At 39.5% G+C, this 22,789-nt stretch overlaps 1 protein-coding gene across 2 annotated transcripts in view; it reads left to right on the forward strand.

Annotated features, from left to right (window-relative positions):
- The window catches only part of ANKRD28 (ankyrin repeat domain 28), a 126,434-nt gene that overhangs the window by 22,833 nt on the left and 80,812 nt on the right, over positions 1 to 22,789 (forward strand). The window contains exon 1 of one of the 2 annotated variants that reach the window (XM_040590071.1): positions 20,967 to 22,508. The exons of the other annotated variant lie outside the window; for it this stretch is intronic. Within the exon in view, the coding sequence (XP_040446005.1) occupies positions 22,392 to 22,508 (117 nt within the window). The 5' untranslated portion in view covers positions 20,967 to 22,391. Of the gene's footprint in view, positions 1 to 20,966; positions 22,509 to 22,789 lie in introns of those variants that run through there. 2 annotated transcript variants of the gene reach the window in all.

Consider the following 22,789-nt stretch of genomic DNA (forward strand, 5'->3'; position numbering starts at 1 on the left):
TATTATCAGGTCCTTATAGATCTGAGCTCTAGAAAACTGCTGAACAGTGAAATTATACTTTTTATTCTAAGAACAGAAAGACTTGTTACAGCATTCTTTGGGAGTGTGGTTAAAGGTTTGAATTGTAAATGAGACTGTAGCCAAGATGTATCTATGCAGATGAGCAAAGCTACTTTAAGTGCTGTTTAAAGTGATAGTAACTTCAAACCCATGTTAGAGAAGGTAGTCTCCCTTCATAGCACACACCCCCCCACCCCACCCCCCCCGGAGTTTCCTAGCTGTCCTCTTGCACTAGTGTTCAGCTGATCTTATGGTTTGGGGGCTGAATTAGCAAAAAACATTTTTAGTTTTCTGCGCTTTGGGCTCTCTTGGTTAGCCTCTGGTAACTGCAGTGGCAGCACAAAGAAAACACCGGGGACTTGTATCTGTAACGGTGGTCCCTCTTTGTCCTTGGCTGTATTGAGGTTGAATATGTCATGTGCTGCTCTGCCCAGTTTGGAAAGGTGACTGAGAATTGTTTTTTTGACCCGAGTAATTACTTCATCATTAAGATCTATCTAAACAGTGTTGTGGTGATAGAATTATTTTGGAAAATTCTGTGTTTGCTTACTGTGCCCGTTACCTTTCTGTTTACCTTAATTCCTTTTAACTATGAAAGCTGAATCTTGAGGTTTTCCCAGCCACCCCCACCCCAAGCGGAAATGAGGCATCCATGAAGGCTAGGCTTTCTCTGTCAGCATCACAGATAAGAGGAGGAGAGAAAAATATTGATTCCTTTTGTTTTGGTCCACAAAAAAATCCTGCATTAAAACACACTAGCAGTAAAGACTACAATTGTTTATATAAATACATTGAAGCTTCCAGAGATCTCTTTGGCACGGGACATCTTGCACGTTGCTGACTTTACTGCCAGTTCTCTCCCAAGAAGTACTGGCATATCAATATGCCAGTTGTGCTTCTTATTTTGCAAATTAAATAATTAATAATAACCCAAGGTATTATTTTTGTTTGCCTCGGTGAACAACAGCAAGTTTTAACATACTTAAACCATTTACTTCTGAGATGACAGTAGTTGTTCCTGTAAAACATATCCAGCTTGTGATCTATTGGCTTATATTTAATCTTGGTGAAAGAGGATTTCACTTCTGAATTTTTTTTTTTTCATGTACATTAGGAAATAATTTTGCCTGTGGCCATTTCAACTCTGTTGTTAACCTTTCATGCTGCGTAAATGCTACTGTACCTAGTCATGTGGCATTTTTTGTGGTTAGCAATTTCTGTAGAATTTCATGGAATACTGTGTGGCCTTTCTGTTTTGTATTTCCTTTTTCTTCAGGTGCTTGTGTTAGATACCGAAATAACACGAGAAGTAAATTTAGTGAAATCCAGCGTGGCTTGTATGACATAAGTTTCACTGGTCTCCCTTACACAACTGAAGTATAAAGGAAATATTCAAACTGTTTATCTTGGGGGAACTGGAACCGTAGATAGACTTGTTAATGAAAAATACTTACATCCTTAACTCACAAAGCAGTTGGAACTTGTGTCTTTATTCTGTCTAAGGTCAATGTGTCAAAGCTGCGTGTTACCTTAATACTGCCATTTGCTAGCTTGGTTTAACCCCAGTGGGCAGCTCAGCCTCATGGAGCCACTCGCCTGCTCCCCCACAGCAGGATAGGGGAGGGAATCAGGTAAAAATGAGAAAACTCGGGGGGTTGAGATAACGGTGGTTTAACAAGTAAAGCCAGAACTGTGCGTGCAAGCAAAGCAAAGAATTAATTTGCTGCTTCAACCATCTCCAGGAGAGCAGGGCTGCATCATATGTGACAGTTATTTGGGAAGAAAGATGCCATCACTCCAAACGTTCCCCCCTTCCTCCTCCTTTCCCCAGCTTTTGTCACTGAGCATGACATCGTATAGTCTGGGATCTCCCTTTGGTCAGTGGGGTCAGCTGCCCCAGCTCGGTCCCCTCCAGCTTCTTTCCTGTCAGCAGTGGGAAGCAGAAAAGGCCTTGGTGCTGTGTAACCGCTGTCAGCGATAATGAAAACTTCCCTGTGTTATCAGTACTGTTTTCATCACAAATCCGAGACATAGCACCATCTAAGCTACTGAGAAGAAAATTAACTCTATTCCAGCCAGTACCAGTACACTCAGTAACTTGAGCTAGTCTTCCATATGCAGTATTTCTGTTCTTTGCATGTTTGGAAAAAGGAAATTACGATACCTAGGTACCTTGGCATGTAAATAAAATGGATAAACAAAAAAAATGGGAAACTGGTCAGGAGGTGATGCCTGTAAATTTAACTTTTATACCATGAAAACAAATTGTATGAGATAGTCTGGTTTGTGAGGGTACTTTTTTGTTGGCTACATTTATTTTGATATTTTTTTTTCATGGCCTTATACAATCCAGAAACTGTTGTAGGCCTTGAGTTGAGATAGCAGGTGATCGGTGGTGGAAGTTTTTTAAGAGAACACAAGTAGACTTCCATTACTGCTTTAGTACTTTGGTTGTATTTGGCTTTATACCTGAAGTTGCATTCACAGTTAGGAATTTGAAGAAAAAAAAAAAAAGTCATATAAGAAATCACAATCTCATGTGCGTCAGTTTTGGAGTAAACATGATTGTTTCAATTGAAATGACACATTTTTTTTTATTTTTACTTTGGGTCTGTTTTCCTGTTTAATCATGTCAGTGAATCTTGAGTCTGCTATTGCCTTCCAGTTTAGGCTCTGGTTCAGCTACTTCATTATTTTTCCCCTAGCATGGGAAAATAGATCAGGACTATTCTGAAACTACAAAACGAGCGTTAGTGTCAAGCCCTTCCCTCGGGGAGATTATCGTATGCTAGTGTTGCTAGCGTGACGTTTATGGATTCTCTGGACAAAGTAGTTTGTATTGGCAAAAGTCTATTTTGGATTTTGCTTGCGTAACTACTTTAGTGCTATAAAGCCACTGTCCTTTGCAGCTTGCATAGATTTGCCGGAAAACTATTTAGTATAGGTCTTCGCCGAAGAACCAGCTGCTTGCTGTTGAGGAGTGCAAAACACTTTGAAGCCGTTATGGTAGTTATTGTTGATTTCTCTTGGTAAGCTGAAGCCCTTGCAGAGGCAGGGATATGTAAACCTGGCGTAGTGAAAAAAATCGTAAGACCTTAGAGAAGATGTAAACGTCATCTTTTCCATATCTATTTATTGAGGGAGAACTAGTATATGTAGCCCATTCTGGATTTTGGAAAAGTGTTGAAGTTTTTGATGCTCGACTTCAAAAGTAAATTTACCTGAGAAGCGAGTGTACGTAATTTCAGACTCTTAACAATGACTGCTGAATAAAGCTGAAGAAGCCAATTCTAATCAACATGCTGCATGTTCATAATTTCTAATTCTTACTTTTTTAAAATTGTACTGCTTCTGTATTGAAGCAGACTTGTACCCTGAAAGAAGCAGCACCTATGGGGTTTTTTTTGTGTTGCTACCACCAGGTTGGAAAACTGGAGACTTTTCTCACTCAGCGTGGTCTTACCCTGTTCCTTGTACATCTGTAGTGCAGACTGACGTAGAAACCAACAGCAGTGATACTTATTGCCAATAACAAAAAGATGCATTGGTTATATTATTTCTGTTTGAAAGCACCTGGTTCTGGGAGCAGTAATAGTGATATAGGACATTTTGGATGTCCTATATCCATAGGACAATTTTGATAGAACTTTGCATTCTAAAAGTTCATGGTAGCCTGATAGGTGACTTGATGAGGAGGAGGGGAGATGTCATGAATAGTAGTTTCAGTTGCTGGAAGGTTTTGCTTCAGTGGTGTGGTAAGACCTTTCTTGCTTTTAATCTAATCCTTTATGCATTTCCACCCCCTAACCATGTGACTTTCAAAATCAAACCCCATAGCTATGATTTTGCTCCGGTAGCAGTCACTTGGGTTTTGCAGCCCTGCCGGGGCTGTGGGCAGCCCGCGGTGGTGCCCCAGTGACTGGGATGCTGCTGGGAAGCGCCATGGACAGGGCCTGGGTTCAGCTGCTGCGGGCACTTCGGGCAGGGGCTGTTGTGGGGCATCTCCCTCATGGTCTTCAGCAAGACCCTTCAACCACAGAGCTTAATCTTAGTGCCTTTGGTCGCCAAGTGTTGCTTGTGGGCGTTCCTGACTATATACTTGCAGCATTTGCAGCAAAATTGTAAGAACTGGCGCTGGTTTTTTTGAAGACCACTTTTGCAAGGTAGGCATTCCTGTTGAAACGAGCATGGACGTTAGGTGGTTCCACCGTACTCTTGTGTTGTCTGAATGTGTCTGTAGCTGCTATGATTTGCGCAGAGGTGTTTTTGGTTCCTGATACTTGTGTATGGTTAGGATGATGACATCTCTTACAGGTTTCCAAGGTAAATTTTATTCAGGTGAAATTCTTGACATATAGTTGAACTCATGCTTGGCATCAGGAGAGAAATGTCACGCAGAACTCTTTCAGAGCTTGATTGGAACAAGCCCCCCAAGCTGTTCAGTTTATGTACCTGTTTATTATGGGCTGTGGCTGATACTTTCAAAAGCCTCCTCTCTATATATAGAATTATATATCTATTAATAAGATATATATATATAGAATGTTTTTAGAGCTTTGTCTGTTACAAATGAGGAGGTGTACCTTGTTAAATCTCTTTATATCTGCTTGCCCCAGAGAGTTGTGAATTTTGGATATAAAGTTGGGCCTAGTAACCTAATGATTAAGCATTAGGATTTGTATTGGTGCTGTGGAGTTTTTTCTTGTTTAGTTGCATTTTTTTTTTGTCGTGGACCCCTTATAAACCTTAATTGTCACTGAGAAGCTGTACAACTGCTTTTTACTGCTAAAGCTCAAGGTAAACTGCTTGCCAAGTATAGATAAAATCTGTATCGATACCTACTTGAATATAGATGAAGTTCCTAACATGCAGTTGAGTCAATTTCCAGGTGAAAGCTAGTTTGAGTGACGTGGGTTTTTTTCTTCTGCAATCTGAACCACTTTGTTGATATTTAAGCAAACAAACAAAAAGAGGTACTGACCTTAAAACAAACTAAATCACACCACAAAAAAATAGAACCAGGAAAACATTCTACACTCAAAGATGCTTCAGTTTATTGATACAGAAGTGAAATTCGATTAAGAAATAGGTATCCTTTAGTAGGGAACATACTGAGATTTGCAGAACCTGTCTATGCCTCCTCCCACCAGTCTCTGCAGTCAGCTTTTGCATGCTGATTTGGTACTGTACTGTGACCAGTGGGGTTTCATTTTTAAGACACTTTCTACTTATCTGAGGGGTATGCTTTAAGTTGATCCTCACAGGGAGAAAGGTGGCTGTATTTTCACTGTTTTCCAGTAGTAAAACTTCGTAGCATTGTTGAAGTGCCCCAAAGAACCTGACTTTCTCTCATTTTCCCCAAGGAGTTCCATTGATCTCTTTCCCTGTATTGTCAAGTGAATTTTATACCTCTTTAATTATCCTGTTAAATCTCCCTAGTTAAATGTAATAATCAAGTGGGTTCTGTTCTGTATTGCTGATACGAGTTGAATTTTTACAATTTTGAAGAGCTGCAGCTTCTCTTAGTTCCTCAACCTCATGTGTTAGAAATCTGGAGGCCAAGCTGCTTTGTGGTGTAGATGTCTTCCATAATTTGGCAGGAGTTGGAGCCTGTGTGAAACTTCAGGTTGCAGACCTGTCTCCTCATCTGATCTTTCCCAGTTTTATGTGTTTGTTGGGGTTTTTTCCTCACCTGACATGCTCGGGACAGAAATCAAACTGGAACAGTTTAAGTGCAAATCAGACTGTTGGGGGAAAGTGTCTTGACTTCCAGCGTGGTAGGGAGAAGTGCTGATTTCTGTCTCTCCTCCTTATGTCTGTCCACAGGATGGAGCGGCTGTAAAGAGAAATTGTCAATAGTGGTTTAATTAGGAAAGTGAAAGCCATGGTTGCTGATCTACCTTGGTTTTCGCTCTTGTGTAAATACAAAGGTGATGCGCACCCTTATTTAGAAGTACAGTGCCAGCTAAAATATTTCCCAGACCTGCATGTATTGAGGGATGAGTAATTAGTTTTTGGACAGAGCTTACTAGTCCACCTTTTACAGGTTATGGGAATTGATTATGGCTGGAAATTGTTCTTTTGGTTATTTTTTTCTTTAAATTATTCAGAAAACTGGGTTGCCAGACAGCTACAAGCTATCTGAAAACATTTGTAGCATACAAATAAGAGACTTGAACTCAAGGAAGTTTGGACTGATTTTGACAGCCCAATAGTAATAAAACCACAAAACGTAAATCCATTGTCAGTGTGTAATGGGTACCAGAACGGTGCACATTTCTCTGACCTTTTAAAATTTCATGGACCAGCTACAAAACAGTGTGGTGCTATTAAATGATTAAATTGCTGTAAGTGTGGGTTGAATGAAGTGTTGATGAAGGTAAAATTTGCTTTACCTCTTATTTTAGTAATAGCTGATGTTTTGGTTTTATTTCTACACACTCACGCACCCCTTAAGTGATTCTGGCACCTGATGCAAAAAATCTGAGTCTGAAGTTTGGCTGAGTTAAAAAGCTGGATGCTTACGGCGTTATGGTCTACTGTTTCTGCGGATGTTGCTAGCAGCTCTTTAGTATCTATGTGTGGAGCAAAATAAGCTTTAGTTTTCAGTGTGCTGCATCGGATTCTTTCCCAAGTGTGTACTTCCAAGATGACCTAATTTTAATCTTTTATAAATGAGAATAGGTGTGATATTTCCCTTGTTGTTGACCAGATGGTGGTAGTAATGTCTGAAAAATACACTCTCTTCCACAGTGAATGGAATTTACCAGCTGCTGCTTTTTGGCTGGGGTGGGAGGGCATGTGTTGGGAAAATACGCTGACTGGCAGTTTGCTTGTTCCATCTCTGTTAAAGCCAGGAGCCCTGTGGGACAAGGAGTTGATGGGATGCTTCTCTGACATTGAAAGTGAATCTTTTTGTTCTTCTTGATTTGTTTTTCACGCTATGTGAATTCCGCTTCAAAAGAAATGTGAAACAAAGCTTGTGTTAAACAAATACTTGAGAATCTTTTACCCTTCCCTTAGGCATGGAAAAGAGATGAGGTAAAGGCGCTTTTTTCCTTGCATTTGTTTTTAATAGTTTTATTTCACAAAAAACACAGTGGCTCACAGATTTGCCAAAATAGTATTTAAATACTGTGCTCAGGAATGCTGTAAATACTTCAGAAAACAACATTCAAGTGTTCATTTTTACAAGATCAAGAAATTCGAAGCAGCACCTCTAAAGATATGACACAATGGAGCTTCTTTTCATTTTTAAGAACTAACAATATCCTTTAAGTGGCTTTGTCTTGCATATTCAGGTAAAGATAAATATTTTAAAAGAATGAGGTTTTCCCCCTGCATGTTAATATTTCATGGATATCATAATTAAATTAGCTCTACAGTATTTTAGAAAAGTCTGCTAATACCCCTAACAAATAAACATTATAGGCATATTATATTGCTGTTACTCTTTTATTTTTCACTGTTGAGGACTTCATAGTTTTATTTAGCAAGGTGTATTTTGTCAGTTTATCAGTTTGAGATATATGATGTGTGACTTTTTACATAGATTGCCACAGACTTTTTCCTTGGTGTGTGGGTGTTTTGGGAAGTGTTTTTTGTTCTCCTGTCTCAGTCAAGAAAAGAAGAAAGAGCAGAACTTTTTTTCATATATCCTAGACAGCCTGTTGGGAAAAGTGAAAGGTAGCACACTTCTATTCCAGAATGAGAATCTGGGAGGAACCTTGCCTTTGCCCTTTGTTCTCTATGGTACAACAGCGCTAAATAAAGCTTATTGCTATTTTGCCAGAAGTTGAACTGGAAATGGTGAATTTTCTTAATATTCTTATGTAATCATGTGTATAACTGTGAAGACTTTCATGGACTTCAAAGAGTAAAGGGCTTCTGTGTAGCCCCAGAAAATTGTTCAGAGCTAGTTTCTGTCATCTGTGGAATAACATTTCCAAATGTTCATTCCGTGTATGACATTTGTCCTGCTTTTCTTCCTGGTCTGTCTGTTCTGCAAGGAGTTTCAGGGTCTGTGGTTGCTTCTCTGCAGTTTGGATGGACTGAAGCTGGAGAGAGGTACCTTTTCTTTCTGTTTCATGGTTCAGTGTTTGGGGGACACACCCCACTGCTCATCCAAAATGAATGCTGAATAGTTTTTTATTAAGAGAAAATTAGCAGTAGATCAGATAATGTCCCATACATTTCTAAAAAGGACAACATGACACTTAACAACAACAAAAAGAAGTGTTCAGAGTTTTAAAAATGGAGAGAAAAACAAAACTAAGGATGAGTAAGTAGCTAAAAAAAAAAAATAATGACCATGAGGTGTCAGTGTATATCCAAGAAGGAACTTGGGAGATCAGCACTTGATTCTGAAAAGATAATTAGTTGCCTTTATTGCCTGGAGTGTGAAATTGTTTGCGGGAGAGAAGGCAACAACAGCTGGGTCAAGACTCCAAAAACATCTATCTGTGTAACTTAAAGGTTGCATTTTCATAATTGTGTGGTGTTTTTAAACAAGGTAAGTTCATTGATGGGTTTCTAGATTTTGCTATGGCTTATAAAATTTGAGTTCAGTGATGTTCTCTTGATTGTCATACATTTTGAGTAGGCTGGTTGCATTGGCAGTTTTCTGGGGAAGACTTTGCACAGCTTGGTACATAAGATGTAAACAAATAGGAATATTCTAAAGCAAATTCTTGACTTTTTGTTACTAAATGTTGGAGTATTACTAACGTACTCATAAAACTCCATATACTTATATTTTATAGAGACCTGGGTTTTGACTTTTATAATGCTTTTATAAAATAGAAGTTACCTTGCCAAAAAGCAGTAGACAACAATTGAATACAAGAAGTTTTGTGGCCTCATTTCTGCAAAAACTTGAGTAAATACCTTTTCATTACCCTTGTGTTCTTTGAATGAGATTTGGTTATTTGTAGATTTGAAGATGCCTAAGCCTGTGGATTTTTAGAGGCAAGGGTACGTGGAAGTTAATTTCCCTAATGTTTTAAATGATTTACTGCTCACATGTATTATGTATTCTGTTTTGATACCATCTTTTTGATTCTATTTTGTAAGTACTCCTCTTAAAGCATTTTGCTGGCTTTTAGGAATGCTAGAATTCACAAGTTCTCCTCTAGGTGTCTGTCGTGGTTTAACCAAGCACACCACCACTTGCTCACTCACCCCCTCGCCCAAAGGGGATGGGGAGGAGAATTGGAAAGGAATGTATAACTCGAGTGTTGAGATAAGAACAATTTAATAAGTAAAGCAAAAGCCATGCATGCAAACAAAGCAAAACAAGGAATTCATTCACTACTGCCCATGGGCAGGCAGGTGTTCGGCCATCCCCAGGAGAGCCGGGCTCCAGCACACCTAACGGCTACTCGGGAAGACAAACGCCATAATGCCAAATGTCCCCCCTTCCTCCTTCTTCCCCCAGTTCATGTACTCAGCGTGATGCCATATGGTACGGAATATCCCTTTGGCTAGTTCGGGTCAGCTGCCCTGGCTGTGTCCCCTCCCCATTTCCCGTGTCCCTCCAGCCCTCTCGCTGGCAGGGCCCAGGGAACTGAAAAGTCCTTGATTTGGTATAAACATCCCCCAGCAACAACCAAACCCATCCGTGTGCTGTCGGCGCTGCTCTCACACCAGCGCCAAAACACAGCCCTGCACCAGCTACTGGGAAGAAAACTCTATCCCAGCTGAAACAGGGACAGTGTCATTTTAATAGAATCTTCTATCACTGATAGATATCTTCTATCACTGTGATATCTTCTGTCACATCTTCTATCGCTGATAGAAGCCAGCGTTAGGAAGATTTTGGAAGAAGTGAACCCCGGAATAGTCCCTATTTGAAAAAAACCAAGCCACAAGTTTGACTTGTAAATCACGTATGGATGATTTTGTAAAGTTGTAACTACCTTGTTGTGCTTGCATGGTAATACACAAATTGTTCACATGTGGATTCTGAATGCATAATTGTTTTTGTGTGCGTTTTTTAAAATCTGGACCCTAAAATTCTCCAGCCTCTTCTTACTGCAACATGCTGTATAAATATTGTTAATATTGTAGAGGCAGTTTTATTAACATAATTGTGACATTTCTGTCTGTGTTGTGAAATATTTTTTTTTTCAAAGAAACTTGGTGTGAGTAATCAATATAATGAATCATCGAAGAAGAACTTGAGTTCTTCACGTAAGTAAGTTTTTGTGTAATGGAAAGAATTTCATGAGTGATACACTTGGTTGTAATAGTGTCAAAGTCTGGAAAAGTTTAGGTGTCAAGAAGGCCGGTTTGAGGTATTTTAAGGAAAATACAAGGAATGAAGTAGTTCTGATACATCTATGATGAAGGGAGCTCAGCTTACGGGTGAGGTTTTGCAAAGCAATTGTATCTTTTTCTGTCGCAGCCAACAGTTTGAGTGCTCCCACTGCTTCTGTGTCAGCTGTCAGCCCATGGTGAGCTGACTCCAGTAATTCACCAGCAAAAGACCTGAATGAGAGCAGCTGAATCACACAGGTGCCCGTGCTGGCTCAGGAAAGGGATGTGAATGTGAAGGATCATGTGGGGAAGGAAGGAGTGAAGAGTGTCTCCGGCGGTCAGCAGTTAAAACCAGACTCATCCACTTCCTCAGATGTCACTTCAAAAAAAACCCCAACCAACACCCAAACAAACAAGTTTCTAGGCTGGTAAAACTTGAATTAGTGTTCTAAATTAATACTTTGTTATATTTTGTGAAATGTAATTCAGTAATTGACTGCTTAGCTTTTTAATCTTCTAAATAACAGAATTAAGAAATTGATAGGAAAAGTAACTTCTAAGAATAGAAGTTGCTTACGTGCTCTTATCCTGAAGGGATGTGTAAGAGCCCTCCTGGGAGCTACTTCCCTGGTGGGAGTCAAGGGGAATACACTTTGTAAGGTTTGAAGCAGCCTGGTAAGATTCTTGACTTTTGCCATGTTTCTCCTTGGTCAATTTTTTGGAAAAGTCATCCATGTTGGAGTTGCAGAAGATGAGCACTTTCATCCCATAATAGTGTGCATGTGTGTGTACGTGGCTATTTTCCAGAGTGTTTCCAGTTGCTGGAAGGGAGCTCTTTCTTGGACACAAGGGCAGTGTAAGGGGTTCCTAAAAACTTCCAGGAAACTTACCTTCCCCCAGACAGCAAATTCTGATACTGAGGCAGTTATTGACGCACGCTGTTTTAAGGGAATCAGAGTACTTCATATACAGTGATGTTGAGTGTTTACATACTGAAGAGAGATAAAATACATAATGTGGTGGTATCCATAGCAACTAGAATTCATTTTGCTCACTTGCATATAGTATTTTGTGTCCCTGGTATGTATGGAAACAAAATCCCACATGTGAGCAGGCTGGCTGAACTGTGGCTTCTGTGGTTGCAGTCTATTCATATCTACAAAAAACTGTATTTAAAGTATTGCGCTGCTAGGAATGTTGTATGCATCTTTAGCATTATACTAGTTAAATACTTAGCATTTTGTTTCAACTCGTAACTCATCTGCAAGCGAGAATCTAATTTCAAAAATCTTTAAAATAAAACTTCTAAATCTTCTAAGGAAAATTAATCAATGTAATCAGGATCAGCCCCTGCCAAACCCCATCCTGGGGAAAAAAAACATCACCACCAAACTCCCCAGCCCCTACAACAACACTTTTCCTTGGGTGGGACAGGGAGCGGGGAGCCTGGGCTTAGGCAGATTGTACCATCACATGACTAATGAGTAGGAAAATCTGAACAGAAACTTCTAAAGGCAACAATTTTGGTGTTTTGTTTTGTTTTTTCTGAAGGCTGAGACTTTTGGAGCTATTTAGTATTTCAGCCTCTTCCTCCCTCCAGTATTACTGCCTTCCAAAACTTGGTCTAATAGGAGAGTTTCAGTAACAACAAAAATGGAGACTAGGTGTTCTGAAGGAGTAGATTTTATTGTCCTTTTTCTTGTTGACAAAGGCAGATCTATGTTTTGGACAGCAGAAATCATGTGGTCTTCTGAGAAAATATTTGCTGCTATCGCTCTGTTTGTTGTTCTGGTGTTTCCTCATGATAATGCTTCTTTAGTTCTTTTATTTTTATCAGCACGTTATGCTTATGAGTGAATAGCAGACAGACATCCAAAGCTAGTTTAACTTTCCTTCCCAAAGATGGCCAGACTTAGGAAGTGTTTAGATAGGAATTGCTTCCATGCAAAGTGCCCTTCTGGTAGGGCAAAAGCAGTTTATATATTATATAAATATATATACTCCTGCTTAGGTGTGTTCTCCTTCCTTGGTCCTACCCTTGCTGCTTGCTCTCATGGTCATTTAATCAACAGAGGCCAACGGGTGCTGTGTAACACTTTTTTGGATGTATTGCTGTGCTCTATTCTTAGCTTTTCACAGGGTATTCATTATTCCTCACTCTTAATTGGTTATATCTTGTTGCCCCTGTGGCTGGATTAACATTTTGTTAGTACTGGCTCTTGAAATCACACAGTTGTGTGAGTCCAAACAAAACATAGGCTAAGATGAAACCCTGGTAATACAGCTGAAACAAGACAGGTAATGGACTTTAGCAAAATTTTCAAGCTGATTTTTGCAAATACAGCTAAAATCAAACTTAAATAGGCATAATTATCAGTTGGGAGTTGGTGGGCTTTCTGACTTTGGCCTACAGAGATAAGACCCACTGAGCTTCTTGGGTTTTGTGTTTCTTTTGTCCTCCCCAAACAAAAAAAAACCAAAAAACCAAACCAACAAACAAAACCTAAACACTTCCCCTTTTATTCTTTCTTTAATAGTCAAATGGGTTTTGTTGAAAGCAGATCAGTCTTGTTTATTTTCTTGAATAGTCAACAGCTTATTTTCTTCAATAGTCTACAGCAATTTGTTACTTGAGAAAAGCAGCAGATTCTGGAAATAGGATGTCCTAAGCTGTTGTGAGTCATCACTGAAGGTTTTAAATAGTTGAATGTGATGTTTGTTTCCTCCCTTCCATGGCTCAAAATGGTATGACTCATTTTTTTAGTGTTTCCCAGATAACAGTCTGAGTGGAAGCCGTATGCGTTTCTGACTCAAGTTCCTAAATGTTGGTGGAGCACTCCCATACGGCCAAAACCAGCAGCGGTTGGGAATTCCATAGGAATTTCAGACAAACATAAAAAAGCAAACATTTCGTAACCATGGCAACTTACCCACGAGGATTCATGTGGTTGGTGACACAAAACTGTGAAAGCCCTCTGCTGACTGGTATAAGTGACTTGGCTTTTCTGCCTAAACTCTGTAAGTGATATAGGATAAAAATTCGGTCATGAGAATCACTTTTCAGGATTGTGGAAGGTCTCGTAGAACACTAAGATTTGTGTTATATTTTTATGTGGCTACCTGTTACTTTTTTTTATCTGCTAAAATGAAAACGTCTGGTATGAACCCAAATTTCTTCTGTAGTTTCATATGCTCTTGGTCAAATTCAGGTCTGTTTTGGTCTTTCTGCATAACTTGGAGCACAACTCAAAGGTGATGCATACTCCAGTGTAACTGAAACAGTGCTGCGAAAAATTAGGTAACTGATGAATAGGGGGGAGAGAAGGGAAAAAGGAGGAGAATGGCACATTTGTGCTAAAGAATGGTTTTGGGAGGAATAACCTTGATGTGACTTGGAAAGAAGTAACTGATCTGTCTGTCATCCCGAGCTCATCAAACATGCTGCAATGACAGCTTTTATGTGTCATTTAGAGTGGAGCTAATGATAGAATCAGTTTGGTCACTTGTCACAGGCAGCAGAGCAACTCTCGTTTCTAGAAATCTACCTGACTACCTTTTGCTTCTTCAGAAGCTCAACAATATGGCAGTCCAGCAGAGTTTTAATGAGGAAATGATAAACTTTATTCCAAGTTTCTTGGCTCCAGTTAGAATTTCCTAATTTTCCATCTCAACACCAGCACTGTCCAGTGCTGAATCTGGGTGTGTTGCGTTGTGCTGCCTTTCCTTTAAGGAGGTTTCCAGCCTTCAGCAAAAGAAACAAAAGTTAGGAAAAAAGCAAAGTGAGGATAAATGTTATTGTCTTGTAGCCCATACAGCTAAATGAGCCCCACTGGGGAAGCTGCCTGGCCCTACAGACCAAACCCAAACGTAATGCGTTCCTAATCATCTGCTGGAAAAACAGCAGTTTGTTTAAAAAAACCACCACCACCAAACTAAAAGAGCATCCGAATCTGGGGAAGTTGAAACCTGTTCTTTTCCCACATAACAATGAAAGATCACACTCGGGTTTGTTGGTTTTGAGGGTTTTTTGATGAAGCAACTGGTAGGTGAGAATTGCTTCTTTTCCTTAGGATACAGGCATAGGGAATTGGTTTCTGTGCATCAGAATGAGGAGCTGTGAAGTCTGTTATGCCATACTTCAGAAATCCCCAAGGAGACCTACTGATATTCAAGGATGCAGCCTCTGAGAGGCCTGTGGTGAGCTTGTGCATTATGGCATCTGTCCTTGAAGCCCAGACCATCCACTGCATTTGCAAGCCCTGGAGTACCTGCTGAACAGGGAGAAGCAAGCCTTTTGTTTGGTGAAAATAAGATGACGTTATGTTGACCTTGTGTGATGTCGTTAGGTTCTTCTGTAATAAGTGATGAGCTTGATTCTGTTTTCTGTGCAGAAGCAGTATCGCAGGAAGAAGTGTTCAAGGGGGAAATACATAAAATCAGCAGTTCCTGTGCTCATCTTTAGAGCGTGACTATGTATCAGTAGAAAAACAGATTAAAGGAGATGTGCTAACTCTTCTTGGTATATGCATGCACCCATATGCCCAAAGGAAATCTTAGTTGTTTTACCAGCTGCCCTAATAAAATTTAGTAGGATCATGTTTTTAATTAATTCGTAAGAGTGTGTGCACTATTGGTATAAACACTTTCAAAGCAACGTGATAGATGATACAAAACTAAGATTAGGAGTTCTGCAGTCATTCATTTGCTCCAGCTAAGTTACCTTTATCTGTTTCTTCTCCTTGGAAAGACGTAATAGCATCGCTTCCTGAAGCATCAGGCTGTCAGCGCCAGCTGTGACAGTGGGTTGATGTCTTCCAGTGTCTCTGCGTGGTTATTTTTGCTCTGCTATTGTTGCATTGCTGTCCAGTCTCACCTCCCAGCAACTGGCTGGGTAGTGCTGGGAGAGGACAGTTGATATGTGGAAGAGCAAACAGGGGCTGCTGAGACCGAGCTTTTGATTTTTGTTTCCTTCAGCTCTGCTTTTAGAGCTGGTGTGCACAGCTGAAATTGCTGCCTTCAGTAATTATCCCTGGACGGATACTGTGGCTATTGTTGTAATTGATGCTGTTTTCAGTGCCAGAAAACCAAACTGACTGTGGACATGGTCTGAGCTGGAAGGAGCTGGGGAGGCCAGAAGTGTTGCTGCTATCAGTGGCTTTTCTGCCTTTGCTCTGCCAGGTGAAAATACATGTAACCAATCTGTGGGCTGTGCTTTTCATATTAAACCCCCTTTCTTTTAAAAGCTGTCATCCTTGCAAAAAAACCGTAACTATACAGCTAATACTTACGGGTTTGTGTGGGTTTAACAAAAGCTGAAGTGTTTTGCCTGCTTCTCTCTGCGACTGAGCTGATATATTGAGATCTCTCCTCCGTTTTCCCACAGAGGTCGTATTCTGTCACTTAACTTCTCCCCAAAAGAAAAGTTGCTTTAAAACCAACCTGTTTTCTGTCAAAAACCCACACCACACTACCTAAAGTAGTCTGTCCACATCTATTTATCTGTCTTCATGTATGCAGACTTACCGTAACTCTCCATAACACCATATGTGGATGGATGCATCTTTTTGTGGTCTCCCCTGAAACAGGAATTGTTTTTTCTAGTTAATTTCATAAGACTGACAATGCCACTGTCGGACTTGTATCCTTGTTATTTAGGAAAGCTGTTAGGTGTAATAGCTGTCTTCCATTTTGGTCAAAAGACAGGGAGGTGGCTGCTGTTAGATGCAGCTGATGAATCAATAAGAGCCTCCAGCCAGACCACATACACTTTTTATAATAAAGTACCTTGAGAATCTGAAGTCAGACAGACCGGAGGACTTCTCTTATGTACTGTTTGCTAGTGTAAGAACGGCTTGTTGATTTTGATTACAGGCTTGTACACTAAAAGAACACAAAAAGAAGACTCCTGCCAGTGAAGTTAAATCTGGTCTTAGTAAAAAGGGAGGTGTTGTGGGTGACATTCTAGCTAGAAGATCGTGAGGGAAGATGCTGTTCCCTCAGATTTCCACTTTCTTTGAAGAAAAATAGGACTCTGCTTTTCTGGTTTTTAGGAATGTCTGTGCTCAGTTCTGATTTTTTTTTTTTTTTTTTTATTGCTAAACTATATTTTGGGTATTAGAGAAGTTTTTTTTTAAAGGTAATGATTTATCTTGTACTGTGGTGGTTGTGAGGTGCTTCAACTGAGATTTTCTCTATCATGATATTGTTCAGATGCATAAAATGTCCAAGAAGTGTTAAAGAAAAAAATTGCTTAGTAGACTTAAAACTTGTAAGACACTTTATTGCTTTTTGATCAGGTGATACTTCTGAAGTAGTTTTAAAAGGTTAAAATTCGACTAAGTATACAAATTAAGTTTACATCTCAGTCACAAATAGACATTTTGCATGATTGATTTTTCTCATGCTGCTCCAATAGGGAAAAGTTAGAATGAATGCTGGACTATTTTTCTTAGTCTCGTGTGTCTCAATTTTTGTTGAGGTGACTATTCAGTTACTGGATTTTATTAATGGCAAAGCCTTAATTCAAAGAAAATACATGACTACATAAAACAGGTCTGTAGGTTAATAGAGGCTGTATTAGTTGCATGAGAAAAAGAAGTAACTGCCCGTGGTATCCAGGAGGTGCAAGTGAGGCTATTTTTTTTGTCCTTGGAAGCAGAAATGTGGAGTCTGGTGGTTAAAACTACTCTCCTTTTCTGTATCCCAGCTGTGCGTATGCTTGGGAATAAGCAGAGCAAAATTAGGAAGAAAGGTAGTTATTTCTTGTTGCTTTAGACTGTTCTCTTTCCTGACTCCACCTCATTCCCTCAGGAGTGGGGAGGAAACAGCAGAGTTGTTCAGAAGAGTGACTCACAAGGCTTCTAGAAGTATTGTAGCTTATATTCATGGTGATGCTGAACACTCATCTCTGTCTATATGTGGGCAACGTTTTAGTAAATATTCTAGCTAAATTACATAAAAATCTGCATATGCTAGGATGTGCCTATGTATTTACAGCTGTAGCTATTATAAGCGATCTTTGTCTTCTGAAGAAATCCATAGGTTCGGTCTCTACCTTGCAGAGCTGATACAGATTTTTTAAAAAATAGTTCGTAAGACTTACTTGGCTCTAAATTTCTTCATTTTTACTGGAACCTGACAGAATAATTTCCTTCCTTTCCCAGATCTTTAATTATACAAAATATTAAATGAAACCAGGCGGATTAATCTCAGCCTCAAAAAGACTCAGTAAGAGGGAAATCTGGTGTTGGGTAGGTTCATTGCTACTGAACGTGCTTCGGTGAGGTTTTTGGTGTCATCAGCAGTGCTGCTACAGTCTTCTGCTCATCAGTTCCTAAAGAAAAGGGTAGATCTATGGAAAAGGTTGCTATTTTTAGCTGATTCAGAGCTCAAGTTTTTCCTGTCTGGTGTAGACATGGCTACTGTCATCCTCGTTTTAACCTGCAGGTTGCATTCTTGTAATATATTCTCTTTATAAGCATCCATGAAAGACTCTTCGAACTTGATTTACTGAAAGGCAAGTGTAATTTGAAAATTGCAACACTTTATTTGCAAAAAGCTATCATGTCAACACAAAAGCTTTTTTACGAAAATGGGGATCCTTGCTATTGTCCACTTAAATTCTTTTTATTTTCTCTCCATTGCACATTTCTTAAAAATTTTAGTTAAGTATGGAGATCTTACTGTGCTAACAATTAGATATTATGGAGGCTATCAGATAGATCACAGCTTGAGCCTCAGTAGGCATGGCATTCTTTTATTAAGTTAGGCCATTTTCTCTCTTCTTCCCTACTAATCATTTAATAAGCTTTCTTACTGGAGATATGTGACATTTGGAGAAGACGGATGCTGATGACCTGCTGTCTTCAGTTATTTTAAGTTTTATTAAGATAAACGGAAAAGGGTTTTTTTTTGAGGTGCAATGTTCTTTCTTCATACCTTTGCAAAGACCCATTATGATTACTAAATTAGTCTGGGGAGCAGGAGGCTTAAATTAATCCTCTTGAATTTACTCCTCTTTCATTCTCTGTTACTATTATCTCTTCTCCCACACTGAAAGTTATTAGTCTAGTTAATCTGCTGAAAACCTGAAACCTTAGTTTGGTTTCTTTCAGTAGAATTGCGCGCTTCAGCATTTGGCTTTCAGAATAGCTTTGAGGTAGCATTAGAAACATGTATTTTGCACATCAGGGGATTCCTTGGATGATTTTTTGAAGTTGAAAGTAGAGATGATTAGAGATGGTGTTTGCATTGGGGTGAAGGCAGTACTTTCAGTTGAAGGGACTGGGAGAAGGGAGGATTGTTCTTTTAAGTAACCTCCAAGTTCTGGTTCATTATAAGCAAAAGTTAAATGTTTCTAGAACTGGTTTGTTCTTTGGTTATGGAAGTCATCGCGCACACACATGTCTAGCATGAGTAGGCTGTGGGTTTTTTTCCTGCTTACTTATATGGTTTAGGTTGCTATCAGGATCAATATAATATTGACTCAGTTGTGTTGGTTATTTTTCTAATGCAAACTGTGACGCGTTATTGGCTTTTAACTCTTTGACCGTAGTAATGTCACCATTCAAAAGTAGATAATGCTAGACAAGATATAGTATATTAACTTGCTTCTGGAAATGGTCTATATTAATTTTATTTTAATTATATTTAAGATTTCTAGAATAATTATCAGAGTAGACTCAAATGCTCCTAACTCTTCTGAATTTTCACAATTAAATGAGTGTGAAGTCCTATACTCTTTTAGGATAACTTGAATTTCTAGCTGATATTTTAAAGTGTACTTTGGAGCATAATTGCAAAGGTCAAAAATGGATGACTTTCAGATAATTTGAACTAAATTGGGCATTATCTCTATCTAGCAACGTGTCCAGTTGTTAATTCCGAAGAAAGCATATGGAACCCTTAGCATTTGCTTATTATATAAATTTACTGACTCTCGAAAAGTGTTCATTTACACTAAACATATGGGCTTAATTAGAAAGCCATTATCTAACAAGTGTGTGTATATAGTGTGAAACCCAAGTATGCATGTTGTCAGTATACTTTGCTTGTAGAGTTAAAATCTGATATTTTTTTCTTTTTAATGAATATGTAGTTGTGCAGGTAAGCTATGGTGTCTATTCCTTAGGGTGTTTTTCACAAATAGAAAACAAGACATTTTCTAGGTTGTGGTTGCTGTGTTCCTCAGCAGACAGTAGGGTGTTGCAGTAGATGAGCCTTGAGGATGTCATGTTTTTATTTAAACTGGTTTTGCTGTGGCCGAGAAGAACATGAGTTGTCACATGTATTCATGTGAATCTGTGTTGTTTCTTTTTAATAAATGGTTGAAATTCTAGAACAAAGCAGTGTCGCGTACAAACCATTGCTTTTTCATAATTAAGACCAGAAGTATGAAATTCCAAAACAACTGGACTCCATATAATGAACAGAATATATTTATGAAGATGTTTGTTAATCGTATGCTGTAAATGAGAACACTTGGGAAATTTGAATCTGAAATTTCACGGTGAATCAGAAACTGGTGCTATATTTTGCCAGGCCAGCAGCCCTGAACTCGGGGAGCCTGAGGCTAGGGTACCGTTTTGCACTTATAAAAACCCTTCACCTGCATGAAGTGTCGGTAGGTGCATGTTAAGCAGTTTATTACGTTGCAGTGAAGCTATCGTAGACAGTATTTCAAGAGTGATGATGTGAGCTTTTCCTGCCTGTGCTCCCCAAAGGTGGGAATTCAATATGTCTATTAATATCCAGACCATTTAATAGACCACTCAAACCTGTCTTTCTCTCTGCTGGATTTATATGTGAAACCCGAGCGCACATGCTTTATTGAAGAGCTAGAAACTTGTTTGCCATTGACAAATTCTGATCTTACCAGCTACTGAAGGACATTAGAAGTACCTTCACACTGCACAGCAGGAACAAAAACCCTCCCTCTGTTCTGTAACACCGAAGCTTATCCAGCAACTTTGACAGAAGCCATTTACATAATACACCCACAAGCCAGCACCGTTTAGGCAGATTCAAGCTGAAATATTTATTCAGCAAGTCGTAGGGCTTCATTATATTTTTATTATTATGTTAATGCAATATATTATTATATTTAAATTCTACTCAATTTAATTTTTTTCAAGCTGAGGTATACTAGTTGCAAAAAATCCTGAGTTTGGTCATTAATAGCTAGCTTTTTAATTGTGGACCGATTAAGAGAAATTTATTTTCATTGAGTTTTCGGAGTATTTATGTGGGGAGTTTCTTGTCTTCAGTGAGTTAAGTGAGGACTGTTTTGCTGCTCTGACCAGTGCCATATGAAAGCAGTTAAAATGCTGGAATTGTTTACTGCCTAAATTGTTGTTAGTCAGCGGAGCCAGTACACCAGATTTCTTTGCGGCTTTTAGTGGAAAATATTAAACAGTCGCTCTTTCTTCAGTTATAGGATTTTTACGTTTTCAGCTGCGTTAGTCACAGAACTGGCACAGAGGTAACTGCAAAGACTGCCCCCCCCCCCCCCCCCCCCCCCAAAAAAAAAAAAAAAAAAAAAAAAAAAAAGAAAAGGCGCCTTTTTTTGGTGCCAGAGGAAGTTGCACTGGGAGCAGTGGCTGGGCTCTCTGGTAAGTGTGACATGTGAGCATTACTAGGCATTTCATCCTGCCAGGCTGCAGTCGCTGCTCGCCAGGCTGCTGCTCGGTGGGAATGCGGCCGTGGCCGTGGTTTGTGCTCTGTTCCTACGGGTTTTTAATGATCAGCTCGGACAAACAGGCTTCTTTTAAGCTTTGCGAGGCTATCTGCTGATTGCATAATTCAATTTGTCAAGAGAAAAAACTGATAAGCAGCAGCTCTAACTGAAGAGGAGAATCAGGTTGGCACAGTGACAGATGTTCGGATAAAGAAGTTGGCTCAGAGAGGATGTACGGAGTCTGATTTTTTTTTTATTTTTTTTCCTCCTCTCCCCCTCAATCCAAATGAAGACTATCATGGGAACTGTATTCACATGGTGATCAAAAGAAATACTTGAGTGATGAACTGCTTTTGCAGAAGAAGTCTAAGGCAGTAATTTGAGCTTTTGTGTGCAGTAGCTAGCTTGTTTTGCTGAAGCGTTTTTCCTCAGCGGTATTTCTGCCTAATGTGTTTCCTGATGGAGAAGCCACAGCTACTGCCGGGTGAAGGGAAAATGAACGCTCTGCATTGCTTGTGTCTCTGACAGAGTAACGCCGTCTCTGTTGCTGTCGTTTGGGGAGGCTGGATTCAACCAGCAGTATTATTCAAGGAGTTCATTGTCCCTGTGGTCTGACTCATCGCATGTAAATGTACTGCAGCCGTGCTGTACGTTGCAGATATTTTTCTTGCATGGGAAAGAATTATTTTTCTCTAAGCAGGTCCTGAGTAACTGCTGGAAGCAAGATGTGTTTTTCTGGCTGGACTGTTTTTGACATTGAGAAAGGAAGCTGTAGAATGACAGGATGATCAGAAGGCGCGTTTATTTTCAGTCACCAGAAAGCCTGCGACGGTTGATTTAAAACTGACCTTGCAGGAGTGGGTATAGCTGCGGCTGTCTCTCTTGGGGCAATTGTTCCTTGTTTCATCCTCAATAGGACGGTGTGGTGTCTTCTTCTGCAACAATGATTTCACTGTGGGGGTAGAAGGACGCTGTGGAAGTTGTGACATTAACCAAGACAAATTTCCTTGTGAAAGGACAGCTGTGCGCGACAGTGAGTGCTGTTCGAATGGAATTGGACCTTGGGATATTTTTATCTGCTGTTCCACAGTTTCGTTACTGTGGTTTCGATGCCTAGGGAAATTTTATTTTAAAAACACCAACTTTTTTCCAGCATTGTCTTCAATATCTTAGGGTGTTTAAATCTGAAAAATGAAGTGCGAGGGGGGATTGGAATGGCCTTTTTTAAATGCTAATACACCAGCAGCAGCACTCACAACTTTGTGAGGGCATGTGAAACAGGTGGAAGTATTTCCTCTATGGTCCCTGTTGTGGTACCTGTGGTCTGGTTCCAAACATACCATTTCTGGCTTTTTTTTTTTTGTTGTTGTTGTTGCTTTTGCTTCCTCAAACGGATCGAATGAGTCGAGTCTGTATTGTTGTTTTGGAGGAGGTAGAAGATGATTCTCCGACGTTTATTTCCAAATTACCTCAGGAAAATGTATCTTTATGTCCATCGCCCTCTGGAAACGTGCTGGTAAGGCATGTTGTTTGTTGGCGTATTTCCTGCTTATAATACTGTCGCAAATACCAATAGTAATTTTCCTAGATTAACATGAATGTATGTGAAACTGAAAAGAGGCAAGGTGGTAAAAACTGTCTATACTAAAGAGGGGGAAAAGCTGAAACTTCCTTGTAGAATTAATATTTACAAGGGCCCATTCTTTTTCATCTAGCTTGAATTGTGATGCAACAAAACCAGATCTCAACTCTTGTATAATAGCAGAGGATTTTTAGAGGTCTTGGTAAACTTGTATT

This window comes from Falco naumanni, chromosome 4 (assembly GCF_017639655.2).
Source record: "Falco naumanni isolate bFalNau1 chromosome 4, bFalNau1.pat, whole genome shotgun sequence".
In the NCBI taxonomy this organism is placed as follows: Eukaryota; Metazoa; Chordata; class Aves; order Falconiformes; family Falconidae; genus Falco; species Falco naumanni.